The 25,358-nt window shown below is 43.7% G+C and overlaps 2 protein-coding genes across 2 annotated transcripts in view; one reads left to right on the forward strand and one right to left on the reverse strand.

Annotated features, from left to right (window-relative positions):
• The window catches only part of LOC311010012 (scavenger receptor cysteine-rich type 1 protein M130-like), a gene marked incomplete at both ends in the record, with an annotated part of 28,544 nt that extends 26,057 nt beyond the window's left edge, over positions 1 to 2,487 (forward strand). Inside the window, 2 exons of the mRNA XM_084004495.1 lie at positions 1,735 to 2,049; positions 2,474 to 2,487. Of these exons, the coding sequence (XP_083860621.1) occupies positions 1,735 to 2,049; positions 2,474 to 2,487 (329 nt within the window). The remainder of the gene's footprint in view (positions 1 to 1,734; positions 2,050 to 2,473) is intronic.
• Positions 1 to 25,358, reverse strand: part of LOC311010064 (scavenger receptor cysteine-rich type 1 protein M130-like) — a gene marked incomplete at its 5' end in the record, with an annotated part of 423,347 nt that overhangs the window by 77,530 nt on the left and 320,459 nt on the right. The window lies entirely within an intron of this gene.

The raw sequence follows: 25,358 nt of genomic DNA on the forward strand, positions 1-25,358 counted from the left end.
GATGTCTATATAGTCTGTGTCTTCCCCTGTCTCGTTGCCAGAGTATTTCGTCCCACGTCTGAATCTAGCCCATGACCACAGCTCTCGATCGCGTCCAAGTCTTCTTTGTTCAGTGTTTCAGGTATTCCTCGAGACGAGTGATTTTGTGTTTTGTTAAAGTTTTCAGTTCCTAGTTCATAGATAGATTCTCGGAATAGTTTTGTCCTCCTCGTTTAGGAGCGTTTTCTGTTTTCAGCCTTTCAGTGCTTCGTTTTTTTTCCTCCCTTGTTGGAGCGTTTTGTGTTCTCGTGTTGTTCCTATTTTTCGATATTTGATATTCCTGTAGTAGTCTTTTGTCCTCCCTTTTGGAGAGTTTTCCGTTCTTGCGTTAGTCTCAGAGTCAGAGTAGTTCATCTTTTGTAGTCCCGTATCCTCCCTTTTGGAGCGTCTTTCGTTTGTTAAAGTTTATAATTTAGTCCCTGTTAGAGTAGACATTTAGTTAGCCTTTTGTTTTGTATCCTCCCCTGCGGAGCGTTTTCCTTTGTCGTGTTTGTACGTCCGCCACCTTCCCTATCCCCGCTCCCCTTCCCTTTTCCCTTCCCTCTCTCTCCCCTTTTCCTAAGGTTAGGAACCTAGTGAATTTTCATAGCCATTGTGTTGTCACTCGTTTATTGGAATTCGTGTGAACCTGTAAATAAAAGCTTGGATCTACTGTCCTCACTCTGCGCCTGAGTCCTCCTTCTAGTCCAGGTCTGACAGATGCATCTAAGTATTGATTTTTTCCCCACCCCTACTCCATAGACTGCTGAGCTCCACCTGGCAGGACACACCTGTCTGTCTGTCTGTCTGTCTGTCTGTCTGTCAGACCTGTGACATCACTTCCTGTTTTGAGGGTCCATCTTGTTGAACGGAGGGTAAATGTGACCTTTCATCTCTCGTCCCTCATTTCCATCTAAAGTCTTACCAAACTCCTTTCAGTAGAGAACTACAAACAGGAAGTAGGACCATATAACAGCTGTGCTCAGGTCATTTCACTGGCTTCCAGTCCATTTTAGAATTGATTTGTTCATGTTAATGGGGGTTTTTCATGTCATGTCCTCATCCAAGGCACCTCAGAGGGATGACAGTGGCAGACATGTTTGCAGCAGCATCCTGGGATTCTCCGGGCCCTTTCATCTGTTTCTATCTGCCAGATGGATCTGAATCCTCCCTGACTCATTCAGTGTTAAATGAGCTCGATGGCCGATGAAGCGTTGACCATCTGGTGCTTTTATGCACACATCAAACTGTGCAGCTCTAATGTGATCATCACGGGTTAGCGGCTGCATGAGGACCATGAGGGAGAACATGGACGTCCCCACTATTCTGCAACAGCAGTGCTGTGTGAAGAGAGTGCAACACATTTCTTTGTCACACGGCTGATATGGTGTTAACGTGGCACAGTTGGTGTCTCCCTGCCTTATTACGTGGAGCATCCACAGTTAGTGAAGTGTTGTGTTGTCTGCTTGTGGACCTCGGTGTCACAGTGGGACAGAGACCACATCAGCTTCACCCTTAAGCCACGAGGACACGGGAATGTGATGGAACATGGCTGCAGGCTGTGGTGTTGTAACCATGTGTTCTGGTGTTCATGATGAACTGATGGTGGAATTGTTTTGAGTCCAGTTTGAATCACTGAATAGTTTCATGACATCTTTTTCTCTGGTGTCTGGTGTCTTTTCTCTCTCTCTATTTGATCTTCTATCATCTCTCCAGACTCTGTCAGGCTGCTGAATGGGACTAGTCTGTGCTCAGGCAGACTGGAGGTGAAGTCCAGCCAGTCCAACCAGTGGTGGTCCTCAGTGTGTGAAGCTGACTTTGACCAGCAGGATGCAGAGGTGGTCTGTAGGGAGCTTGGCTGTGGGGCTCCTTCAGTCCTCCAGGGGGCGCTCTATGGAGACGTGGGGGCTCCAACGTGGACCAAAGAGTTCCAGTGTGGAGGCCATGAGTCTGCTCTCCTGGACTGTAGAAGCTCAGGCTCAGATAGAAACACCTGCTCACCTGGCAAAGCTGTTGGACTCACCTGCTCAGGTAGAAGAGGAGCTGCAGCTTTGATCTGGTTCATTTCTGTTCTCATCAAACTCACTTTGCTCTTTGACTGACGACTCTCTTCTTTCTGTTCAGAGCCTGTCAGGTTGGTGGGAGGAGCCAGTCGCTGTGCTGGAACACTGGAGGTGAGACATCAGGGAGACTGGAGACCAGTGGAAGACTATTACTGGACCCTGAAGGAAGCAGCTGTTGTCTGTAGAGAGCTGGACTGTGGCTCTGCTGTTTCTGTAGGACGGAGAGAGGAGTCCTCAAGAAGACCTGTGTGGAGGATCAGGTCTGACTGTGTTCATTCTGGATCCACTCTGAGGGAGTGTGCAACATCATTCTCCTCTTCCTCCATCCTGAATCTCACCTGCTCAGGTAAGCCCCTCAGTGACATCATCTATGACTGTGGTTTTCAAACTAGGGCGTGCCGAGTAGGGCCCTATGATGGAATCACATATTTTGACAATGAAAATGTAATCAACTGTAAAATGCGGAATTTCATTGAATTTATAAAAGTCTTTGTTTTCTCTAATATATATATATATATATATATATATATACATATATATATATATAACATTATAAGCGTTTGTCGAAAGAAAAGAGAAAAAACACGTTGAGAGTCTCTCCTGTGTTTTAGTGTAATTAACAGACACCGCTTCATCCAGCGTCTCTCCTCTCTGTCTGTTTCACAGAGGGGCGGGGCTGACACACACACACACACACACACACACACACACACACACACACACACACACACACAGTGCCACTTCCTACAAAATGTAGTTTTTGTGATCAACACACACTCACATTCTCACAACACGATGACATTGACCGAGACAAATAGGAAAAACACACGGTGAAAGTCTGGTTAACTTACGTCAACGTGTTTCTTTAAGTTGGACGTGGAGTTGTTGAAAGCAGAGATGTAGTTTTCCTTCGGCAAACACAATACACATTGGAAAATATATGACTGTTTGTCTGTGTCCATGTTTTTTACTCTGTAAAACTCAAACATGGAGTCCAGATAAGGCCAAGGATGTTCTGAAAGTTCCTCCGGATCATTATCACACTCAGTCTGAGACTCAGTCATTGTCGCGGTTTTGTGTTGACAAACACAGTGGAGAGCGTGGCTACTTTGGCGGTATCCTTATGGGGAGGGATTACGTATTTCTGCTTTTACGTAGATCCCAGTGGAGAGCGTGCACTGTGATAGGTTTCCTTCTTTGACAAACACAGCTTGTGTTCAATAGTATTTAAAACAAAAAGAAAGAAAAGAAAAAAAAAGAGCAGACCTGAAAGTAACGAGTACTTTTCAGCCTTTCTAGAAATTAACTCGAGCAATCATAATTTCACGTCATGAAGATGTTATAGGTTAAAGCAACTAATGAAAGACAAGTAGGCAACTTCAAAGAGTTCTCATCTTTACTCTTTAGTGCAGGGCTTCAGGGCTGTAGTGCTACTGTGCATCATACTGTCAATTAACATAGCCTACTGTCCATCAACAACATTGGAAATACATAAATACAATACAACATTGTAAATAAATATAAATGAAATGTAAATGTGTTTGTCACTAATACTTAAATACAAGCAGATTAGTGTCCACTGGTTGTTTCTATTTGAAAGAGCCAAACACATGCCCACGCCGGTCTGTAACAGAAATGAACTGCTGGCAGATTTCTGTCAGATCAGTATTGTCAAGTCTCTTCCTTCATCTCCTCCAGCTTCTCCTCCTCCATCTCCTCCAGCCTCTCCTTCTCTACCTCCTCCAGCTTCTCCTTCTCTACCTCCTCTATCTCCTCCAGCTTCTCCTCTATCTCCTCCAGCTTCTCCTCCTCTATCTCCTCCAGCCTCTCCTTCTCTACCTCCTCTATCTCCTCCAGCTTCTCCTCCTCTATCTCCTCCAGCTTCTCCTCCTCTATCTCCTCCAGCCTATCCTTCTCTACCTCCTCCTGCCTCTCTTCCTTCATCTCCTCCAGCTTTTCCTCCTCCATCTCCTCCAGCTTTTCCTCCTCTATCTCCTCCAGCCTCTCCTCCTCCATCTCCTCCAGCTTCTCCTCCTCTACCTCCTCCAGCCTCTCTGCAGTCTGTCACCTTACACAATGTGTTGATGCATGACATGAACAGATACATTAGGGATACAATGATCATAGAGCTTGATGGTACAGTTATTGCCTGAGCAAAAAAGGCTTTTACTAAATATTAAGATTACTTAATATGAATTAATTATATTTGATAATTATAAAATCACATGATCATCTAGAATCCGAGGTTTTATTGTATTTCCACCACAAATTTTCTTTATTTGTGTTTTTAAACCGTTGCTCTCTTCTACACAAATACATGAAAAATAAGAATGAAAAAATAACTTTTAAAAAGTGTATCTCTTTGGCATTAAATATTCTCTTTTATTCAATATCTGTATTGTTGAGCCTCTACCTATACACCCTGAAATAACTTACACTTTGACTCCTAAAGAAGTCTCTTATACACTTTTCTTTGACATCCTTCAAATCCTGGACAGCACGCACGCACGTACACACGTACACACACACACACACACACACACAAGCACGTACACACGTACACACGTACACGAACACAAACAGACACAAACACAAATGTAAATGACACCACTGATATTAATATCCATCTAGCTGACGTGACCCAGGAAGAACAAATGCCGAACATGTTGACAACCTGCAGATAACCTGCACTGCCTCTCGTCCGGTCCAACTAGCAGGTTGCAGGTAGTTTTAACAAGCAGAAGGAGTGACAGTGGGGACAGCCAATCACATGTAAGTTAGCGAGAAACCGGCAGCCAATCAGGGAGCGGTATTTAGGTTAGAGGCGGGACTTCTAGCAGAGACCGACATAACCCTTTGTGTGCCATAATCATTGACTAAACACTACGGACAGCGGTTGTATTGATAGTGACGACACAGTAGCGGCTGAATATTGGTAGGGACGTGTCCCTAGCGTCCCTACCCAATTCTACGCCCTTGAAAAGTAAAAGTATTTGTCTTGGAAATGTATTCAAGTAAGAGTAATAAGTACCAAAGAAATCTAATACTCAAGTAAAGTACAAAATCCTCTGGATATGTACTTAAGTACAGTACTTAAGTACATATACTCCCTTACTGTCCACCACTGATGATATTCATGGTATATATTAGGGGTGTCAACGATACAATAATAAATCGTAACCGTTTAGAAAAATCAATAACCGTTTACACGTCATTTTCCCTCCTCCTCGTTTATTTCTCACCAATATATACGGCTATAGTATCCGGCCCGCGAAGGAATATTTACTGGCCCGTTTAGTGAAAAAAAAAACATTAAAAAATGCTGGCCGTATAGTGTCTGATATGAGCTGCCCTCTCTCATCTCCACGCAGCACAGTGGAGACTTGCTCCTTGAGGCGCGCGGCCACAACAACCCTCACCGCGCGCCCCCGCTACGTTCTTCTTCGTGTACGTTCTTGATGTTGTTCTGATGACCGTCCGCCTCGTTGAACCACCACGATGTCGCTTTCTACTTTGAAAACTCGGAAAGTTGACACTGTATTTTGATAAGCTGTTGCACTCTTCAGACTCGTGGTGTGAGCGGAACCGGACCGGACCGGTACTTTATAATCAAAATGCGGCTGTGTGTCTCCGTCCAAAATCCGCTGCGCTCGCGCTGCCTGCTCGCACAGATCCGCTCGTATTCACATGCGCTGATGCAGGTCGAGTGTTGACTAGAAATATATGCAGACGGCGCTCCTTCAAAACAACATCAAGCCCTGTGTGTGTAGTATTATATGTACAACAGTTGAGTGTAATTCATGCCAGGCAAAGTTGGCTTATAGTAACAGCACGGGATCCATGCGCAACCACTTACAATGGCTTTGATGTCATGGGATTAGCATTAGCATTAGCATTAAACGTTGACACCCCTAGTATATATGCTGACACATTTAGACAGTTGAACGGACTATTGTACATGTGATGACTCACACCATGAAAGAATTCATACATGTTTTGAAGAGAACAACTATTCAACTGAGAAGCAACATAATCCGTTTTGATCAGCAAGATATGTTCAATCATTAATTGTGCAAATTGTAGATAATTGTACTCATTTGCATATATGTGCTAAAATATTTGCAAATTATTTAAAAGAATGAGAAATGATAATCTGTTGTGAAGCAGTGGCCAGTGGTTTGGAGGTTTACACATGTTGTTTAGAAAATATTCATTATCTTTTGAGAATTGTGGCAAAGCAATTGAGAAAAACTGTAAATGATGAACTGATGGTGGAATTGTTTTGAGTCCAGTTTGAATCACTGAATAGTTTCATGACATCTTTTTCTCTGGTGTCTGGTGTCTTTTCTCTCTCTCTATTTGATCTTCTATCATCTCTCCAGACTCTGTCAGGCTGCTGAATGGGACTAGTCTGTGCTCAGGCAGTCTGGAGGTGAAGTCCAACCAGTCCAACCAGTGGTGGTCCTCAGTGTGTGAAGCTGACTTTGACCAGCAGGATGCAGAGGTGGTCTGTAGGGAGCTTGGCTGTGGGGCTCCTTCAGTCCTCCAGGGGGCGCTCTATGGAGACGTGGGGGCTCCAACGTGGACCAAAGAGTTCCAGTGTGGAGGCCATGAGTCTGCTCTCCTGGACTGTAGAAGCTCAGGCTCAGATAGAAACACCTGCTCACCTGGCAAAGCTGTTGGACTCACCTGCTCAGGTAGAAGAGGAGCTGCAGCTTTGATCTGGTTCATTTCTGTTCTCATCAAACTCACTTTGCTCTTTGACTGACGACTCTCTTCTTTCTGTTCAGAGCCTGTCAGGTTGGTGGGAGGAGCCAGTCGCTGTGCTGGAACACTGGAGGTGAGACAGGGAGACTGGAGACCAGTGTTTGACTATGACTGGACCCTGAAGGAAGCAGCTGTTGTCTGTAGAGAGCTGGACTGTGGCTCTGCTGTTTCTGTAGGACGGAGAGAGGAGTCCTCAGACAGACCTGTGTGGTGGATCAGGTCTGACTGTGTTCATTCTGGATCCACTCTGAGGGAGTGTGCAACATCAATCTCCTCTTCCTCCATCCTGAATCTCACCTGCTCAGGTAAGCCCCTCAGTGACATCATCTATGACATCATCTATGACAGCAGTGTTCCCAGTATGTTCCTTCCTCTGTCCCAGTGACAGTCAGTGGTTTCCACTGGACTGAACTGTAAAGTTCTCCAGGACAATGACGTCCTAGAATGTAGAGAAGTGGGCTGGTTTCTGGAAGCTTCAGACCCTCCATATTAGGGGTGGGAATCTCTTGGCACCTCACGATTTGATTATAAACCGATTATAGATGCATCTTGATACAACAATTTTTTTTGTGTACATTTCCATGCATGATTTAAAAAAACAAATTAAATCTGACTTTGCTGCTCAAGAGTTTGCTCATCACTTCCTTCTTTTGTGATAATTATTAAAGAAAATCAACAGGTTAATTACCTTCTCTCATATTTTATGAAAGAAAAGGCTTTTCTTTGTCACAAGTAGAATGACTTCCTATGAACACAAAGTCCTCCTGTTACAGGCGATGAGCTTATCCCTGAGAGAAAACAGTGAACTGTAGCCGATATACAAATAAAAAGCTTTCAATGCAATAATCAATGCAGCTGCATTTCAACCCATCACAGCGTAGCGGTCTGTGGTCTCCCGTGGGATAGTATCTTACGTCTCATACAGATACCCAACAACAACAAGGTCTCTGCCGTATTTATGCCAAGACGACGTTATGTTCAGTGTTTACGTAGCAGCTACGGTGTTAGCCTAGCTTAGCTCTGAGCGAGCCGAATGCAAAAACAGGTATTTGTAAAGTTATTTTGTATCGTCTTAACGGACAGACTCAATAAACCATGACTTCAGACTTTTTACTAATCGTCATTACTTCGGCATACTCTCTTTAAATGGTAAATAAATCACAACGTGGTTCTTTGACAGCGACCGCTGCTGTGAATGCAGCTCTATGAGACTCACCGATCCCCCTCTGGGTAAAGGTAGAAACTCAGACAGGACGCCGTTTAGTTTCCTGGTGTGTCTGGGACTTCACAACATGTACAAAGCAGTAATAGTGTTTATTTCAGCCATGAATGATGAACAGTATCAGTGTAAATGCAGCGGGTGCCGTTGGGATTTCTCTCTCAGCCGTGTCTCTGTTATGTGTAACGCCACAGACTGTCCGGGCGCTGCATTTCAGAGTTCCACCTTTTGTGTTCCGTAAACAATACGGAATAAAAATAATAAATTTTTGACAATTGTGAATCGATTCCGAATCGTCCGCATCACGATGCTGTCACACAGCGGTGATGGGTGTCCTGTCTTGGGTTTTCTGTCTTGTGAATTTTATGTTTTATTTTGAAAAGTAACTCTCCTCTCGTTTCAGGTCACTTGCCCTTCCTCATGTGTCTCCGGTCTGACGTCATCCCTAATCCCTGATTGTTGTCACCTGTGCTCCCCTCCCTGATGTCTATATAGTCTGTGTCTTCCCCTGTCTCGTTGCCAGAGTATTTCGTCCCACGTCTGAATCTAGCCCATGACCACAGCTCTCGATCGCGTCCAAGTCTTCTTTGTTCAGTGTTTCAGGTATTCCTCGAGACGAGTGATTTTGTGTTTTGTTAAAGTTTTCAGTTCCTAGTTCATAGATAGATTCTCGTAATAGTTTTGTCCTCCTCGTTTAGGAGCGTTTTCTGTTTTCAGCCTTTCAGTGCTTCGTTTTTTTTCCTCCCTTGTTGGAGCGTTTTGTGTTCTCGTGTTGTTCCTATTTTTCGATATTTGATATTCCTGTAGTAGTCTTGTGTCCTCCCTTTTGGAGCGTCTTTCGTTTGTTATAGTTTATAATTTAGTCCCTGTTAGAGTAGACATTTAGTTAGCCTTTTGTTTTGTATCCTCCCCTGCGGAGCGTTTTCCTTTGTCTTGTTTGTACGTCCGCCACCTTCCCTATCCCCGCTCCCCTTCCCTTTTCCCTTCCCTCTCTCTCCCCTTTTCCTAAGGTTAGGAACCTAGTGAATTTTCATAGCCATTGTGTTGTCACTCGTTTATTGGAATTCGTGTGAACCTGTAAATAAAAGCTTGGATCTACTGTCCTCACTCTGCGCCTGAGTCCTCCTTCTAGTCCAGGTCTGACAGATGCATCTAAGTATTGATTTTTTCCCCACCCCTACTCCATAGACTGCTGAGCTCCACCTGGCAGGACACACCTGTCTGTCTGTCTGTCAGACCTGTGACATCACTTCCTGTTTTGAGGGTCCATCTTGTTGAACGGAGGGTAAATGTGACCTTTCATCTCTCGTCCCTCATTTCCATCTAAAGTCTTACCAAACTCCTTTCAGTAGAGAACTACAAACAGGAAGTAGGACCATATAACAGCTGTGCTCAGGTCATTTCACTGGCTTCCAGTCCATTTTAGAATTGATTTGTTCATGTTAATGGGGGTTTTTCATGTCATGTCCTCATCCAAGGCTCTCCTCAGAGGGATGACAGAGGCAGACATGTTTACAGCAGCATCCTGGGATTCTCCGTGTCCTTTCATCTGTTTCTATCTGCCAGATGGATCTGAATCCTCCCCGACTCATTCAGTGTTAAATGAGCTCGATGGCCGATGAAGCGTTGACCATCTGGTGCTTTTATGCACACATCAAACTGTGCAGCTCTAATGTGATCATCACAGGTTAGCGGCTGCATGAGGACCATGAGGGAGAACATGGACGTCCCCACTATTCTGCAACAGCAGTGCTGTGTGAAGAGAGTGCAACACATTTCTTTGTCACACGGCTGATATGGTGTTAACGTGGCACAGTTGGTGTCTCCCCGCCTTATTACGTGGAGCATCCACAGTTAGTGAAGTGTTGTGTTGTCTGCTTGTGGACCTCGGTGTCACAGTGGGACAGAGACCACATCAGCTTCACCCTTAAGCCACGAGTACACGGGAATGTGATGGAACATGGCTGCAGGCTGTGGTGTTGTAACCATGTGTTCTGGTGTTCATGATGAACTGATGGTGGAATTGTTTTGAGTCCAGTTTGAATCACTGAATAGTTTCATGACATCTTTTTCTCTGGTGTCTGGTGTCTTTTCTCTCTCTCTATTTGATCTTCTATCATCTCTCCAGACTCTGTCAGGCTGCTGAATGGGACTAGTCTGTGCTCAGGCAGACTGGAGGTGAAGTCCAACCAGTCCAACCAGTGGTGGTCCTCAGTGTGTGAAGCTGACTTTGACCAGCAGGATGCAGAGGTGGTCTGTAGGGAGCTTGGCTGTGGGGCTCCTTCAGTCCTCCAGGGGGCGCTCTATGGAGACGTGGGGGCTCCAACGTGGACCAAAGAGTTCCAGTGTGGAGGCCATGAGTCTGCTCTCCTGGACTGTAGAAGCTCAGGCTCAGATAGAAACACCTGCTCACCTGGCAAAGCTGTTGGACTCACCTGCTCAGGTAGAAGAGGAGCTGCAGCTTTGATCTGGTTCATTTCTGTTCTCATCAAACTCACTTTGCTCTTTGACTGACGACTCTCTTCTTTCTGTTCAGAGCCTGATGATGTCAGGTTGGTGGGAGGAGCCAGTCGCTGTGCTGGAACACTGGAGGTGAGACATCAGGGAGACTGGAGACCAGTGTTTGACTATCACTGGACCCTGAAGGAAGCAGCTGTTGCCTGTAGAGAGCTGGACTGTGGCTCTGCTGTTTCTGTAAGATGGAGAAAGGAGTCCTCAGTCAGACCTGTGTGGTGGATCAGGTCTGACTGTGTTCATTCTGGATCCACTCTGAGGGAGTGTGCAACATCATTCTCCTCTTCCTCCATCCTGAATCTCACCTGCTCAGGTAAGCCCCTCAGTGACATCATCTATGACATCATCTATGACTGTGGTTTTCAAACTAGGGCGTGCCGAGTAGGGCCCTATGATGGAATCACATATTTTGACAATGAAAATGTAATCAACTGTAAAATGCGGAATTTCATTGAATTTATAAAAGTCTTTGTTTTCTCTAATATATATATATATATATATATATATATATATATATATATATATATATATATATATATAACATTATAAGCGTTTGTCGAAAGAAAAGAGAAAAAACACGTTGAGAGTCTCTCCTGTGTTTTAGTGTAATTAACAGACACCGCTTCATCCAGAGTCTCACCTCTCTGTCTGTTTCACAGAGGGGCGGGGCTGACACACACACACACACACACACACACACACACACACACACACACACACACACACACACACACACACACACACAGTGATTGATAGTCATGTCGAAGATGTTTATGATAAGTTTTTTCTAAGTTTTGTCATCAAATGACCCACAAGAATCTATGTGATGAGCAGCTCCAAACACAATCTGACGTTAGAAACATTGAGAAATGAACTGATTCACAACTGATAGTGAAACTTAAATAGCGGCGAGTGGATCGACAGACGCGCTGACTTCAGACACGGTGAAAGTCCATCAATGATTGCACACACATTTGCATATTTATGCACATGTTCATGGTCTCTGAATAACAAGGAATTATAATAAAACTACTAGAATGTTTTAGGGCTGTTGGAACGAACTTCTGGAACCGAATATAATTAGAATAGTAAACAAATCAGTACTATTGGAATGTATACATGTATGTAATGAAATGAGTATATGTTTTGTTAGAAACGTGTTTTTAACACTAGGAAATCTCGTCCTCCTCGTCTTGGCCTGCCCACATAAACGGATGCTTTTGACACATGAAGTCTGATGAACAGTAAAGTTTTCTGAATCACAATCTCACCACAGAAACAGCGACAGCAGCGCACGCAGAAATAACGGCGCGGCAGCGCTCCGTGAAATGAAACAAAGATATGGACGGAGCTCTAGAAGCGATGACGTCATGACAAAGATGCATGCAATGTGGTTGTTTTACTTTCTTCATTCTTACTTATCTAGAAAGCTGTCAGCTGTTGGTAATTCAACATATTCAACATATCTGCTGAATGCACCAAGATATCTGTATGAGAGAAACCTCCACGTGTGCTGCTTCAGGAGTCCTCTGGGCCGACCACCAAGCAGCCTGAAAGGACTCCTTCTTCAGCTCCACAGCTTTCTGAGCCGCTGGTTTCCACCAGCAGGTTCTTTGGTTGCCACCATAGCAGGCACCAAAAGTGGCCACAACTCTGAGCAGCTCAGTCGGGGGCTCGTCAGTATCTCCACCCCCACGTGGAGTCCTTCACCCTGAACACCTCCTTACAGGGCTCCAGACTAACTTTATGCATTGGTTGCACTGGTGAGCCTAACTTTTTTTTTTAGGTGCACCAGCACAAAATTCAGGTGCACCCACATTTTTCATTGCGTCGCCTTTAACACCAAAAGGTCACCTTTTCATCGCTCTCCTTTTACATAATGACGCCCCCTTATGGCCTAGGTTAACTGCAGCACCATCAGCACCCAGAGCACCCGTTTTCTCCAGCCAATCTGCACACTGATGCCCAAACGCAGCAAATGCTTGCTTTGTGGCAGCATAAATTCCTCAAGAATAAAAAGATCATACAGGTCACTAGCCTATAGATTGCAAATGGAAAACTGTTTATGTGATCTTAGCCTAGCCTACTTATATTTTTACTTAGGCTATTCATTTTAATAATATTAGGAATAGGCTACTATACAATGTCCTATTCATGATGTCTCATGCTGTAATGTGGGCCTTCAAACACTGTGCGTGTCCATGCTCCACCCGACATGTCCAATTAACATGTTGACCGGCCTCCCTTTATGCAAAATGCGGCAGTAGACAATAACGCACTCCTTCGTAGAGACTCTTCCACAAACGCACTATTACCGGCCATATTCTGACCGCACTCCCGACAATAAATGCAGTGCATTGAGTCCCTTTCTTCATCGTACATCAGCCAGGGAAATTGCTTCAACCAGTCCTGTCTGAAGGCATATTTTGGGGCTTTTTAATTAATTAATTAATTGTCTTGGGGCCAGGCTTTCTGCCTCTCTTCATTTTCAAAGAAAAGTACCGGCTCAGCTCGCTCGCATTTTTCGAACTGACACAATTTACAGCAGTGAAAAGGACCACAGCCAATCAGAGGCAAGGACCTGCCCGAGCTCTGTCTCTTATTGGTTTAGACCACGTTTCTAAACACAGCTTTATTCTCAGGAAGATAAGAGAGAATCCAAAGCTGTAACTTCTCTGTGTGGAGAGCAACGTTTGTGGAGTCTCTGAGCAGAAGGAACAGAATAGAGGATCTGCAGATGATGATGTGTTTCTGCTTGAAAACATATTGAAAGTGTTGAACAATGGATAACAGTTGTTAGAGTGTATTCATGTAAATGTGATGTAACACTGCTGCAGGCTGTGGTGTTCTAAACATGTTCTGGTGTTACAGTTTATTTCAATTTCTTTGGCTCATCTCTTGAAACTTTGTTAATATTCTCAGAACCTGATTTGTCTAAATAGCTTCCATGTTCCAACACAACACCATAACTCACCTGCAAAAGGTCAGAACTCACTCAAAACATTGAAGTCGTGCTTCAAAACAAAGTTAGTGTCTCATATAAAAAGTCTCTGCCCTCCAAATGAAAAGTTTCTTTGACCTCATGGAAACAATGGTGGTCAGAATGTTGAGATGTTTTTCAGGACGGCAGTGGAGCCTGGAAATGTTCCTTATATCCACATTTCAGGTTTGTCCTATTTCTTTAGTTGACCCTGAATGTTTCCTCTACTAGAATGTTCTGTTTGTCCAGTGAACTGAACACTAAACTGAATACTATCCACATGCTGATTTCATCAGTACAAGTTTCTTTTACAGTATTACACACTGCACTCACGTTTCCATGGAAACGGTTACAGTTGCCCTGTTCATGATGTACCTGAGCAGGTTCCTCCATGTTCAGACATTGTGGTTATTCTGTTGTAGTCCAGCTCTATAAATATGTTTGGTAACAGCCGTACTCATGAATAGCACCTGTCAGCTGACTGGAGATGACGTGTGATTGGTTGATGTAAGATGGGACAAACTCCTCATTGGTTAGTGAAGTTCAAGTTTCTCCTGACAGACAATTTACCAGTTTAGTGGACGTTAGAAAATACTCCATAGTACATAATGATATTCATGGTATATATGCTGACACATTTAGACAGTTAAACGGACTATTAGGGGTGGGAATCTCTTGGCACCTCATGCTTCGATCCGATTACGATTCAGAGGAATGATTCGATTATAAACCGTTTCTCGATGCAACAATTTTTTTGTGTACATTCCCATGCATGATTTAAAATAAATGAAATATGAGTTTGCTACTAAGAGTTTGCTAGTGACTTCCTACTTTTGTGATCATCATAAAAGAACACCAACAGGTTAATTACCTTCTCTAATATGTTATTAAAGCCCCAGTCGGCAACATTTTTTTGATCATATTCACTGAAGCCGACACTATGCTCCTCGTGCAAGTAGATCCTGTTGTTTGTTTTGCAAAGATCGACAGCACCCGGCTCATCCTGTCCACTCAGCACCCAGGGCTGTGTTTGTGCACACACAGAGTCCCTCCCCCCTCGGGTCGTACCACTATCACAGGGGGGAGGCGGAGGGAAGTAGCAACAAGCTTCCAATTCCTCGGTTAAAAACCGAAACGAGGAGGTCCAAAACAACCAAGGAAAAGAAAACACTGGTGGAAAAGGAGGAAGAAAAGAGAGATTACGACGGTGCCCGTGATTAAACCAGAGTCAACATCGGACCCACGTTTCAAAGGTGGCGTGATCTAAGGGATTTCAAAGGGCACGGAGTGGAGGGGAAGGAGCTCGATGGTCGTGGGCGAGGAGCGTGAGAGTTGTAAACAATTTACCAGTTTAGTGGACATTAGAAAATACTCCATACAGTGTTTCCCCTATATGCGCATCGCCACTGCAGGTTTGTCAGCGCCACGGCAAAAAGAAAAAAGAAAAAAAAATCCTGGCCTAATTGGTTTGGAGTCACATTCAGACGCTACCTTGAATTTAAAGTTGCTAGCAGGCAGCTAGGTAAACTTAGCAGCGTGATCTGAAGCTTCCTTGGACCCACCAGCCTACTTACGATCTAGAATCTTTGACTGAAAGAGAAACATTATGTTTCTCCGACACGCACAACTAGTACTACGTTGCTATGTTGTTGCGATGTGCTTCTTTATCCTGATTGGATTATCTCCTGTGGCGGTAAACTCTTGGAACGTCTGTATCTCGAGCTGTCAGCTGGCTCAGCTGTCATTCTGAAGTTATTGAAGTCCGATGATCCTCACCCAGCATCCACTAAGAAACAAATTTCTGATGCATGTATTCCTATGGCGAGATCGAAATTATTTTCTGGTCCCGTTTGAATTGCGCCATGAATTTCACATGTTGTTTGTGGTTTTTAAAGATCATTTTTCATGGAAAAATAACTCTGTTTGATAATGGTAGTGTAACACCCTTTAGTTACACACACACTGTAATCCCCAATATTTCTAGTTCAACTATGTTGAGCTATACAGTCTGATTGAGTTTTGTAGATGTAGTTCCTTTATTTCACCAACAGGGTGCGTATTCCACACACGCAAGCGCCGCTCACGCTCGTAGTTCCTTGTATCCCCTGCTTGTTTCTTTCCTTCACTGATGCCGATGAGGACAGAAACTAGCCGAGAAGAGAGCTTGCTAATGTTAATAGCTAGACTAAAAGTGGTTAAAACTTTATTTTGTCTTGAGTTATTGATCCGTGAGGTATCCACAATCCGTGAGGAGGTTTTTTTTGGAGTACCGGACATTACCGGGTTGTGTTTTGTCGAGGAAAAACTCCGGTTGGTTTTATTTTGGTGTATGAAACGATTCTGATGGCGAGCCAGAGCCCAAACCCGAGGAACGTGGAGCAGGACACCGGCTTACATGCGTGGAGGGTGTGACGTCGGAACAGCTCATCGTGCATCTGGAGAAAGCATCTATCACACCATACAGTTAAGACTAAAAAAAAATCACACTACCCGGGTAGATGAACAATTACATGAACAATTGCACTACCATACATTAAAGGACTAATACAAAAACTGTGGACACTGACTAAATTGGACATTTGACTATTTTTGGACTTTATTGGACTTTGTTTGTTTATTATTTTGGGCCCATTATTTCATTTGTACTTTGAACAATATTTTTCTTTTTCATTTGCACTTTGAACAACATTTTTGTGAGTTGTAAATTTGTTTATGCTGTTGGTTACAACTGAGGTTTTGAATGGTAAATACCAGGTTGAATTTACTGGGTTTTGATACATAGAGAAGATTATTAATCCAGTTATAGCTGAGCTAATTCAGTGTCGGTATTAAGAGTGGCTTTCCTGCCAATAAAGAATTGTTTTGTTACTCTTTTCTAAACTGTGGTCCACGTCATTTAAATCCTCCTTGAGCGAAACTATTTCTTCTGATTTTGGCCTAACCTTAAAAGTACATGATAGTCACCTTAGCCCATGTACTGTAGACATGTGCTACAGTAGGTTTTGTGTGAGGCCGCTTTGTGAACTACAGCTCTTCGCTGCTCTCGGCGTGAATGATATCCGTCAGTTTGAGCCAGCGATTCCTCGTCATGTCATCGGACGGGAACCGAAAGCATGAACAGCCGTACCTGCTGGAATGGAACATTCAAGAACAAAACACACCGGCATCTTCGTTTGATCGGCACTGAATGGCTGTGAGAAAGGGCGATGACTAGGGCTGTAGCAATACACTAATCTCACGATACGTACATGATATTCAGCTCACGATACGATATGTATCACGATATTCAGCCAACAATACGATTCGATTTTAGACGATTCGATTTTATATGATTTGATACACTAACATCATTTTCTGAAGGATTTTAAAGGGACAGTGTAATTTTTGGTAACATCTTTTGAGTGTTCCATTGACTTGGATTGAATTAATAAAAACTGAAAGAATCAATTACACGATATATGGCTCTGACTGGACAGGGAGTCTACAGCTTGCAAATGCTGGACAAAATGAATCAAAGATGTGGTGAGAAAATAAGTTACATTTATTGAAGTACAAACTGTAACTTACAAAGCAAGCACACACACACACACACACACACACACACACACAGAGTACGGAGTAGGCTGGCTACGGGGCAGGGGGTGGGGTTTTGGGTGTCTACAGAAACATGGCGTATTCATTTTATGAGGTTATTTACTTATCGATTTATATCGCAGAATTGATCAAATCCCTCATCCCTAGCGATGACGTGACGTCACAAAGCCACGTGTAGTCTTTCTCATTGGGTTTCTCTACAGCCTTAAAACTGAACAATTGCACAACAAACGGTCAAACTCTTCACGTGAACATTTTTAATTTAAATCCACAAACAACATATTTCTAGCAAATAATGACCAGCAAATAATTATTTTAGCTCCATTAATAGAGCTTAATTACAAGCCATTTTCCAGAAAAGCAATGTTGACAGCAATGATCTTTCTTACATTTACCACAAATACTGTTTATATTTGCTTTTTACTTTTAGGTGAAGACGGATCTGAGGAACAAGTTACAGGGAGACCATTTGGCCACTTGTATGCGGATCAGCATAAATGGGCCCCCTATACCCCAATTTAACTACAAAAGACCTTTGGAGCTTCTTTTTGAAAAGCCAAGAAAAATGAAATGCTCAGGTGCAGAGTGTAGCTCTGGCTTCAGCTACTTGTTTTAATAAATCAGGTTCAATCAAGATTGTTACGCTCGGCTCAGGGCACAACACAAAAAGAGACAGAACAACGGTTTCCATAATAATGATGAATAATATTTATTGAATGTAACCGAAGATAGTCTAGGGGTAGAAATGATCTAATGTATGGATGTGTGTCGGTCATAGTAAGTGTTTAAAAGTGGCGTGGAATGCGGTGTGTCAGCAAAGTGTCCTAACGAGAGAGAGAGAGAGAGCAAGAGCAAAGGAGGGTGAGGGCTTATATGCCTACACCGGCGCCAGGTGAGGCCAATCACCCCTAGGGGGGTCCAGGGGCATAACCCCCCGGAAGAAAGTTTTGAAAAATAACCCTTTAAATGGCTACTTCTGGTGACATTTGGGGGGGGGGGACGTACAGATTGAGCTTCCAAATATGACCTAACAACCAACAGAGTCAAGGCATCTTTGTGACGCCCTCATCTCCCCCTGCGGGCCGCCTGCGGTTTCTCCTGGTGGCCACACGGCTTCAGGTTGACGGCCTACAGTGCGGAGAGTACCTAGCGTTGCTAGGTTACCAACTCTGAGCACCACTGCCATGAATAGATTTAGGGAAAACACTGCTCCATAGTATAATGATATTCATGGTATATATGCCGACACATTTAGACAGTTGAATGGACTATTGTACTCACACCATGAAAGAATTCATACATGTTTTGAAGAGAACAACTATTCAACTGATAGACAACATAATTAGTTTTGATCAGCAAGATATGTTCAATCATTAACGGTGCAAATTGTAGATAATTGTACTCTTTTGCATATATGTTTTATTATTTGTTTCAAAGAATGAGAAATGATAATCTGTTGTGAAGCAGTGGCCAGTGGTTTGGAGGTTTACACATGTTGTTTAGTGTAGGGACCTCACCATCAGGACTACAAAAAGCGGCCTACGCAGGCCCAGGAGCCTTCACATGCGGTCAGAACAAAGTGACAAAGGTGATAAAAAACTACAACCGCCATTTTGGCTTTACTTCTCACCCAGGTGCGAAGTGCAACTTCACACAACTGGTGCCCTATTGGCTGACAACCACAAGTACCCCAGGGGGTCCCCGGGAGCAGCCATGAGGCATAAAACCCGGCGCCGCCTTAAAAACGTTCTCTTCCATCGCAACACCACGTTGCAACAGGAGGTGGACTCGTCCACCGCAGCACACCGCTGCAACAGGAGACCAACTTTTAACGTCTGCAGCGTTTCCTTTGTCTTAGGCCACAGTCTTTTCCCAAACTCGCTGGACGAGCAACAGACTGTTCCCCCCCATTTTCCGCGACTCGCCCCTTTTCTTTTACTCGTTTTTGGATCCTGAGAGATCGCAGCACCCGCGCGATTCTTTGTTTGCCTGCAGAAGAGGAACACGAACGGTAACTTTATTTCAGCGACCAGCCGGAAGGATAACTTCTACGACCCGCTCCTGTCTGAAGTCAGCTGACTAAATCGCCAAGCCGTGCAATTCTATTGTTGTCCGCGGAAGGAAGCAACACAAACTGTTTTCTTCATTCGAGTCGATCATCGAGAAGCATTACTGCTACGCCCCGCTCTCGTCTGGACTCAGCCGACTCGTCGCGTCCCCCGCTGCTGCCGTGGACTCGCAAACCACAAGCCGCCGGGGCGTCAAGAAGCACCGCCGCCGCACAAGACGGACTTACGCACATCGACAAAGTAAGAGGCTATCAGTCTGGGCAGAGACATAAGTTTGATAGTGTAGGAGGTGCTTGTAATTCTTGTTAACGTGTTTTAAGTTTTGATCACGGACCGCCGAGCCCGTTGCTTTCTGTGTTGTTGTATTGAATTGCGCGCATTCTCTCTCTTTGTTCCGGCTAACGCACATGTGCACACACATACACCGCCCCCACACGTATCCTCCGCCAGCTGTTTCCGTCTCCGGACGCCAAGGAAATAGCTCCATCTGGTGGCTGTACATGGCTATCTCTCTCTCTCTCTCTCTCTCCCTCTCTCGCTATTCTATCTGACGTCAGCGGCTCCGCCCCTGAACGCTGTGAGGTATAGCTCCACCTGGTGGTCGCGCCCAGGCAACTCTATCTCTCTCTCTCTCTCTCTCTCTCTCTCTCTCTCTCCACACACACACACACAACCACACACTCCACGTGTGTCTCTTCCTTTGTTTAGCTTAGCTTTGTGTGTTAGGTAGTTAGGTGATAATGCTTTGTTAATTGCAGTGTTATTGATTGTGATCATTATTACTGATTTTAATAAATCTTATTATATTATAACTAGCGGTCTCTTGTGCTTGTTGTGTATATGTCACTGGATAACAGCAGGTTGTGAAGGCTAGTGCTTGAATTTCACGCCTTCTTAATTGTTCAACCTTTTTATATACTTCTATGCCAATGATCACGATGATTGGCATGTGAGTATAAAACCTTTATATTGAGACTGAATACAGTTTTAGGTTATCTTTTCCCTGATCCCAGGGTGGTGCCCCGTTTATTCATGATTATATCATGATAATATATTAAATATAATTATTGATATCGATAGTCATATTGACATTAACTGTTGATAACCACATCTGCTCCTGCTACTACCCCAACATTAGAAAATATTCATTATCTTTTGAGAATTGTGGCAAAGCAATTGAGAAAAACTGTAAATGATGAACTGATGGTGGAATTGTTTTGAGTCCAGTTTGAATCACTGAATAGTTTCATGACATCTTTTTCTCTGGTGTCTGGTGTCTTTTCTCTCTCTCTATTTGATCTTCTATCATCTCTCCAGACTCTGTCAGGCTGCTGAATGGGACTAGTCTGTGCTCAGGCAGACTGGAGGTGAAGTCCAACCAGTGGTGGTCCTCAGTGTGTGAAGCTGACTTTGACCAGCAGGATGCAGAGGTGGTCTGTAGGGAGCTTGGCTGTGGGGCTCCTTCAGTCCTCCAGGGGGCGCTCTATGGAGACGTGGGGGCTCCAACGTGGACCAAAGAGTTCCAGTGTGGAGGCCATGAGTCTGCTCTCCTGGACTGTAGAAGCTCAGGCTCAGATAGAAACACCTGCTCACCTGGCAAAGCTGTTGGACTCACCTGCTCAGGTAGAAGAGGAGCTGCAGCTTTGATCTGGTTCATTTCTGTTCTCATCAAACTCACTTTGCTCTTTGACTGACGACTCTCTTCTTTCTGTTCAGAGCCTGATGATGTCAGGTTGGTGGGAGGAGCCAGTCGCTGTGCTGGAACACTGGAGATGAGACATCAGGGAGACTGGAGACCAGTGGATGGCCGTGGCTGGACCCTGAAGGGAGCAGCTGTTGCCTGTAGAGAGCTGGACTGTGGCTTTGCTGTTTCTGTAGGAGAGAGAGAGGAGTCCTCAAGAAGACCTGTGTGGAGGATCAGGTCTGACTGTGTTCATTCTGGATCCACTCTGAGGGAGTGTGCATCATCATTCTCCTCTTCCTCCATCCTGAATCTCACCTGCTCAGGTAAGCCCCTCAGTGACATCATCTATGACATCATCTATGACAGCAGTGTTCCCAGTATGTTCCTTCCTCTGTCCCAGTGACAGTCAGTGGTTTCCACTGGACTGAACTGTAAAGTTCTCCAGGACAATGACGTCCTAGAATGTAGAGAAGTGGGCTGGTTTCTGGAAGCTTCAGACCCTCCATAGACTGCTGAGATTCACCTGGCAGGACACACCTGTCTGTCTGTCTGTCTGTCTGTCTGTCTGTCAGACCTGTGACATCACTTCCTGTTTTGAGGGTCCATCTTGTTGAACGGAGGGTAAATGTGACCTTTCATCTCTCGTCCCTCATTTCCATCTAAAGTCTTACCAAACTCCTTCCAGTAGAGAACTACAAACAGGAAGTAGGACCATATAACAGCTGTGCTCAGGTCATTTCACTGGCTTCCAGTCCATTTTAGAATTGATTTGTTCATGTTAATGGTGTTTTTAAGACCCTACATGGTCTGGGACCCCAATATCTCTCTGACAGGCTTGTGAGGTACCAAGCTGCCAGACCTCTCAGGTGGTCTAGAACAGGCCGTCTGGTTATTCCCCGGCTCTCCAGGAAAACTGGTGAAAGTGCCTTTAGCTTTTCATCATGGTGGGTGAGCCCCGATGCTGTTGTCCTTTAAAACTAAACTGGAAACATTCCTTTCTAGCGGCACCGTCCAGGGGCCCGTTCCAGAAAGCAGGCTCAACCAACTCTGAACCGAACCCTGAACTCTGAGTCGACCAACTCTGAGTTTTCTGTTCCAGAACAGCTGTTCTGAATTAGTTCAGTCAACTCTGAGGATGTAAAGTCTGAGTTACGCGCGTGCCTGCCGACTCTATAAAGCCATCATCAATGGAGCTCTGATACTACGATTCACCATGGCAACCGGGAGAGAGTAAGAGATATTACTGAGTGTTTATGTAGAAAACGCGGTCATCCTTAGAAAGCGGAGCAACGTAACTGCATCAAAGTAGAGACAGTTGGCGTGGCAGATAATCACTGCCTGACTTAATGTGTATAACTGAATGAAACAGTCGATTGATCTAAAGGTGATAAGTCTTTACTTACAGTCCCACAGTGTGACACTGGTGTAACAGTTAGCAACGCTGCCTACGGTTCAGGCGACAGAGGTTCAACTCCCGTGGTTCACAAAGTAGCGCAATGAGCAAACAATCATTTTCATATCGGTGTAATCCCCCCAGGCACAAAAAGAAAGTGGCTGCAGCTGAAAATTAAGCATAAGAATATTGCACAAATATGTAGACTAAGGCATATGATTTTAATCATATTTCACATATTAAACAGTAAATATAAGCAGCTATTTCAACAAAGAAATGTCCTTTTTCAGAAAACTCCCGTTCGCAAAAAATCTAGAGCTCTGCAAAGAATCTGGATTATGTCCGTGATATGAAATGTTGAAAATGTCGGAGAATATTGTTTAGATATGTGATCGGTAGGAGAAACGGTAATTTCCTTCTAAGTAATCAAAATCCTCTCCCGACGTAAAGCTGCTAGAATCACTTTTATTTCCATATCGATGGTTGACGAGGAAAGGACCGACATTGTTTTCAGTTGGTTCAGATTTCGGAAAAAGGCAGACATGTAGGAGAAACTCAGGGTTTGTTCAAGCAAACCTGCCAGCGAGCAGGTTAGGTTCACAGAGTTGGTTACTATGGTAACTGACCTAAAGGTTGAGTTCACTCTCTCTCTGGAACGGAAAACTCAGAGTTTCCCTCTTCTCAGGGTTAACAAACTCAGAGTTTCAGGAAAACCTGCTTTCTGGAACGAGCCCCAGGAGTCTGGTTGAAGGTCTGGATTATTACTTTCATTGTGTTCTTTCTTTTTATTGGTTTTAACCTAAATGTCACCTGTTGCTTTTACTATTCTTTATTTATCCTTTATCTTTTTATTGACTTGTCTTATAGATTCTAACTAGTTGGTTGCTTCTTTTCATGTATTTTTACTCCTACTTTGTAAAGAATTTGATTCACATGAATCATTTAACACATCTGGTGCTTTTATGCAAGGACCTACAGACACCCTGTGCTCAAAGAAAATATCCTCAGTAATAATGAGACATGGGATGGCTCTAATTCATTTCTTGACCTGAACCTTTAGCCAGGCCCAGCTCCATCTGCACCTCAGCCCTGACGCTAGCTGTGCTACATAGATAGCGTCTTCCTCTTTGAGCTCTCATTCTGGAAAAGAACTGTCCAGATTAAGGATCGACCGATATGGATTTTTTAGGGCCGATGCCGATACCGATTTTCTGATCATCAGTCTTGGCCGATGACCGATACGGCCTGCCAATTTTCTTGAGCCGATATTTGGAGCCAATATTACTTTTGCTCCCTCAATTTGCATGTTAAAAATGACACTGATAACAAATATTACAAGTGTCAATTTAAGATGGAATATTTATTGAACTTAAAAAAGGTGAGTTAGAACAAGAACAAGTAGTAGATAAACAAATTTAACAAATATTAACAGCAGGTGAGGTAGAACAAGTAAAGTGCTGAAAAAGTGTCAGCCAGTGCTGCAGGAGTCGTCTCGCTGAAATGCTGCCACACTGGATTGGTTTTCTGAGTCTCTGCCTTTTCTTTAAAAAGAATCAACAAAAGCACATATCAGTGTCAATCTCTTGTGCAATCATCTTACATTAATATCACCTACATTATGTTTGCATCATATGAAAGGTGGATATGGTGAACTTTACAAGGGGAAAGGCTTCCACATCTACAACACAGTCTTGATGCATTGCTTGCTGACATATTATGAAACAGATATAATCAGATCACTAAATGACTTTTGTCAACACATTTTAATAATTTACGAAAACAATAAACCTGAAAGCCATCAAAATAAAATGCTCTATTTGTAATTTAAGACTGCCATGTTTTTTTTCTACACAAAATAAAATGAGCATGTCTTCGGCTACTAGGCAACACCTAGTATGCAGAGACAACACACTAATAATAATAGGTCTGAACGAAAATGCAAAAAAAAAAAAAGCTGCCAGCAACCTCAGAACATTAAGTAGCAGAGGAAAGTAACTTGATGTCAGATGCACATTAAACAACAGACTGTTTCTGTTCTAAACTGCACAACGTTAACATGGATACATATTCAACAAAGTATATAAACATTCTCTCAACGGTAACGCTCTCCGTCAGTCAGCTCATATATGGCTGCGAGACGTGTGTCCCACGCATGCGCACACAAACACACCATGCACCCAACCTTCCCAATCTTACTTTATTTTACGAAAATAGTTCACCGAAACGTGTTTCTGAAAACATTTTAGGCGAGAAATAAGCTATGCAGTTGCTGAATCTGTCTTTATTTTAGATCGACAATGCTCAGTTTAAAAAAAAAGCTTGCGGGAGGCGCCGTCTCTCGAAACTCGCCGCGATGGCATTACAGGGCTTCTTACATAGACAATGAATGGAAACGTCCCGCTCCGGGAAAAACGATCAGCCAAAACAGCAGTCCGCATCGGCCGACACCGATACGTTCAAAAAATGTAAAAATCGGCCGATAGTATCGGTCAGCCGATAGTCCAGTCCCTAGTCCAGATATTATCTGCTGGGTCAGCGCTCCTTCTTCATCATGACCTCTGAACTGATGTTGATTGTAGGCTAACGTTAATACACAATTCAGTCACGTTAGCTGACGTGCTAACTAGCTGACCAGCTTTCCATTATAAACTTGTTGGAAAAGGTAACGTTAGGAAAAAGGAATCACGACACACTTAAACTTAATTTAACATTAAACAGCGTATTATATCGTTGGCAGATAACGAGACTTACCTCAAAGCGAGTATCATTGAAAAGTGAAGAAGACGACGATGCCGTTATCTTGACGTTCCACCAAAGATATTTTATTGTGAAGGAGATCACACTCTGAAACGCCAATAGTCTCACTCCAGTCTATGTGAAATTATGGCAACGACCCCCCCCCCCCCCCCTCTATTCAATGCATTATGTAAAAGAACATTCTGTTATATTAAAATATATCAAAATATTGGTTGGAACAAGTCTGTCTTTCCCAAACTTTGGTTGTGACTTGTCCTTATCGTCCCGATGCAAACTTCCGCCCTCGTGCACACATCAAAC

The sequence above is a fragment of the Eutrigla gurnardus genome (assembly GCF_963514095.1).
Source record: "Eutrigla gurnardus genome assembly, chromosome: 24".
In the NCBI taxonomy this organism is placed as follows: domain Eukaryota; kingdom Metazoa; phylum Chordata; class Actinopteri; order Perciformes; family Triglidae; genus Eutrigla; species Eutrigla gurnardus.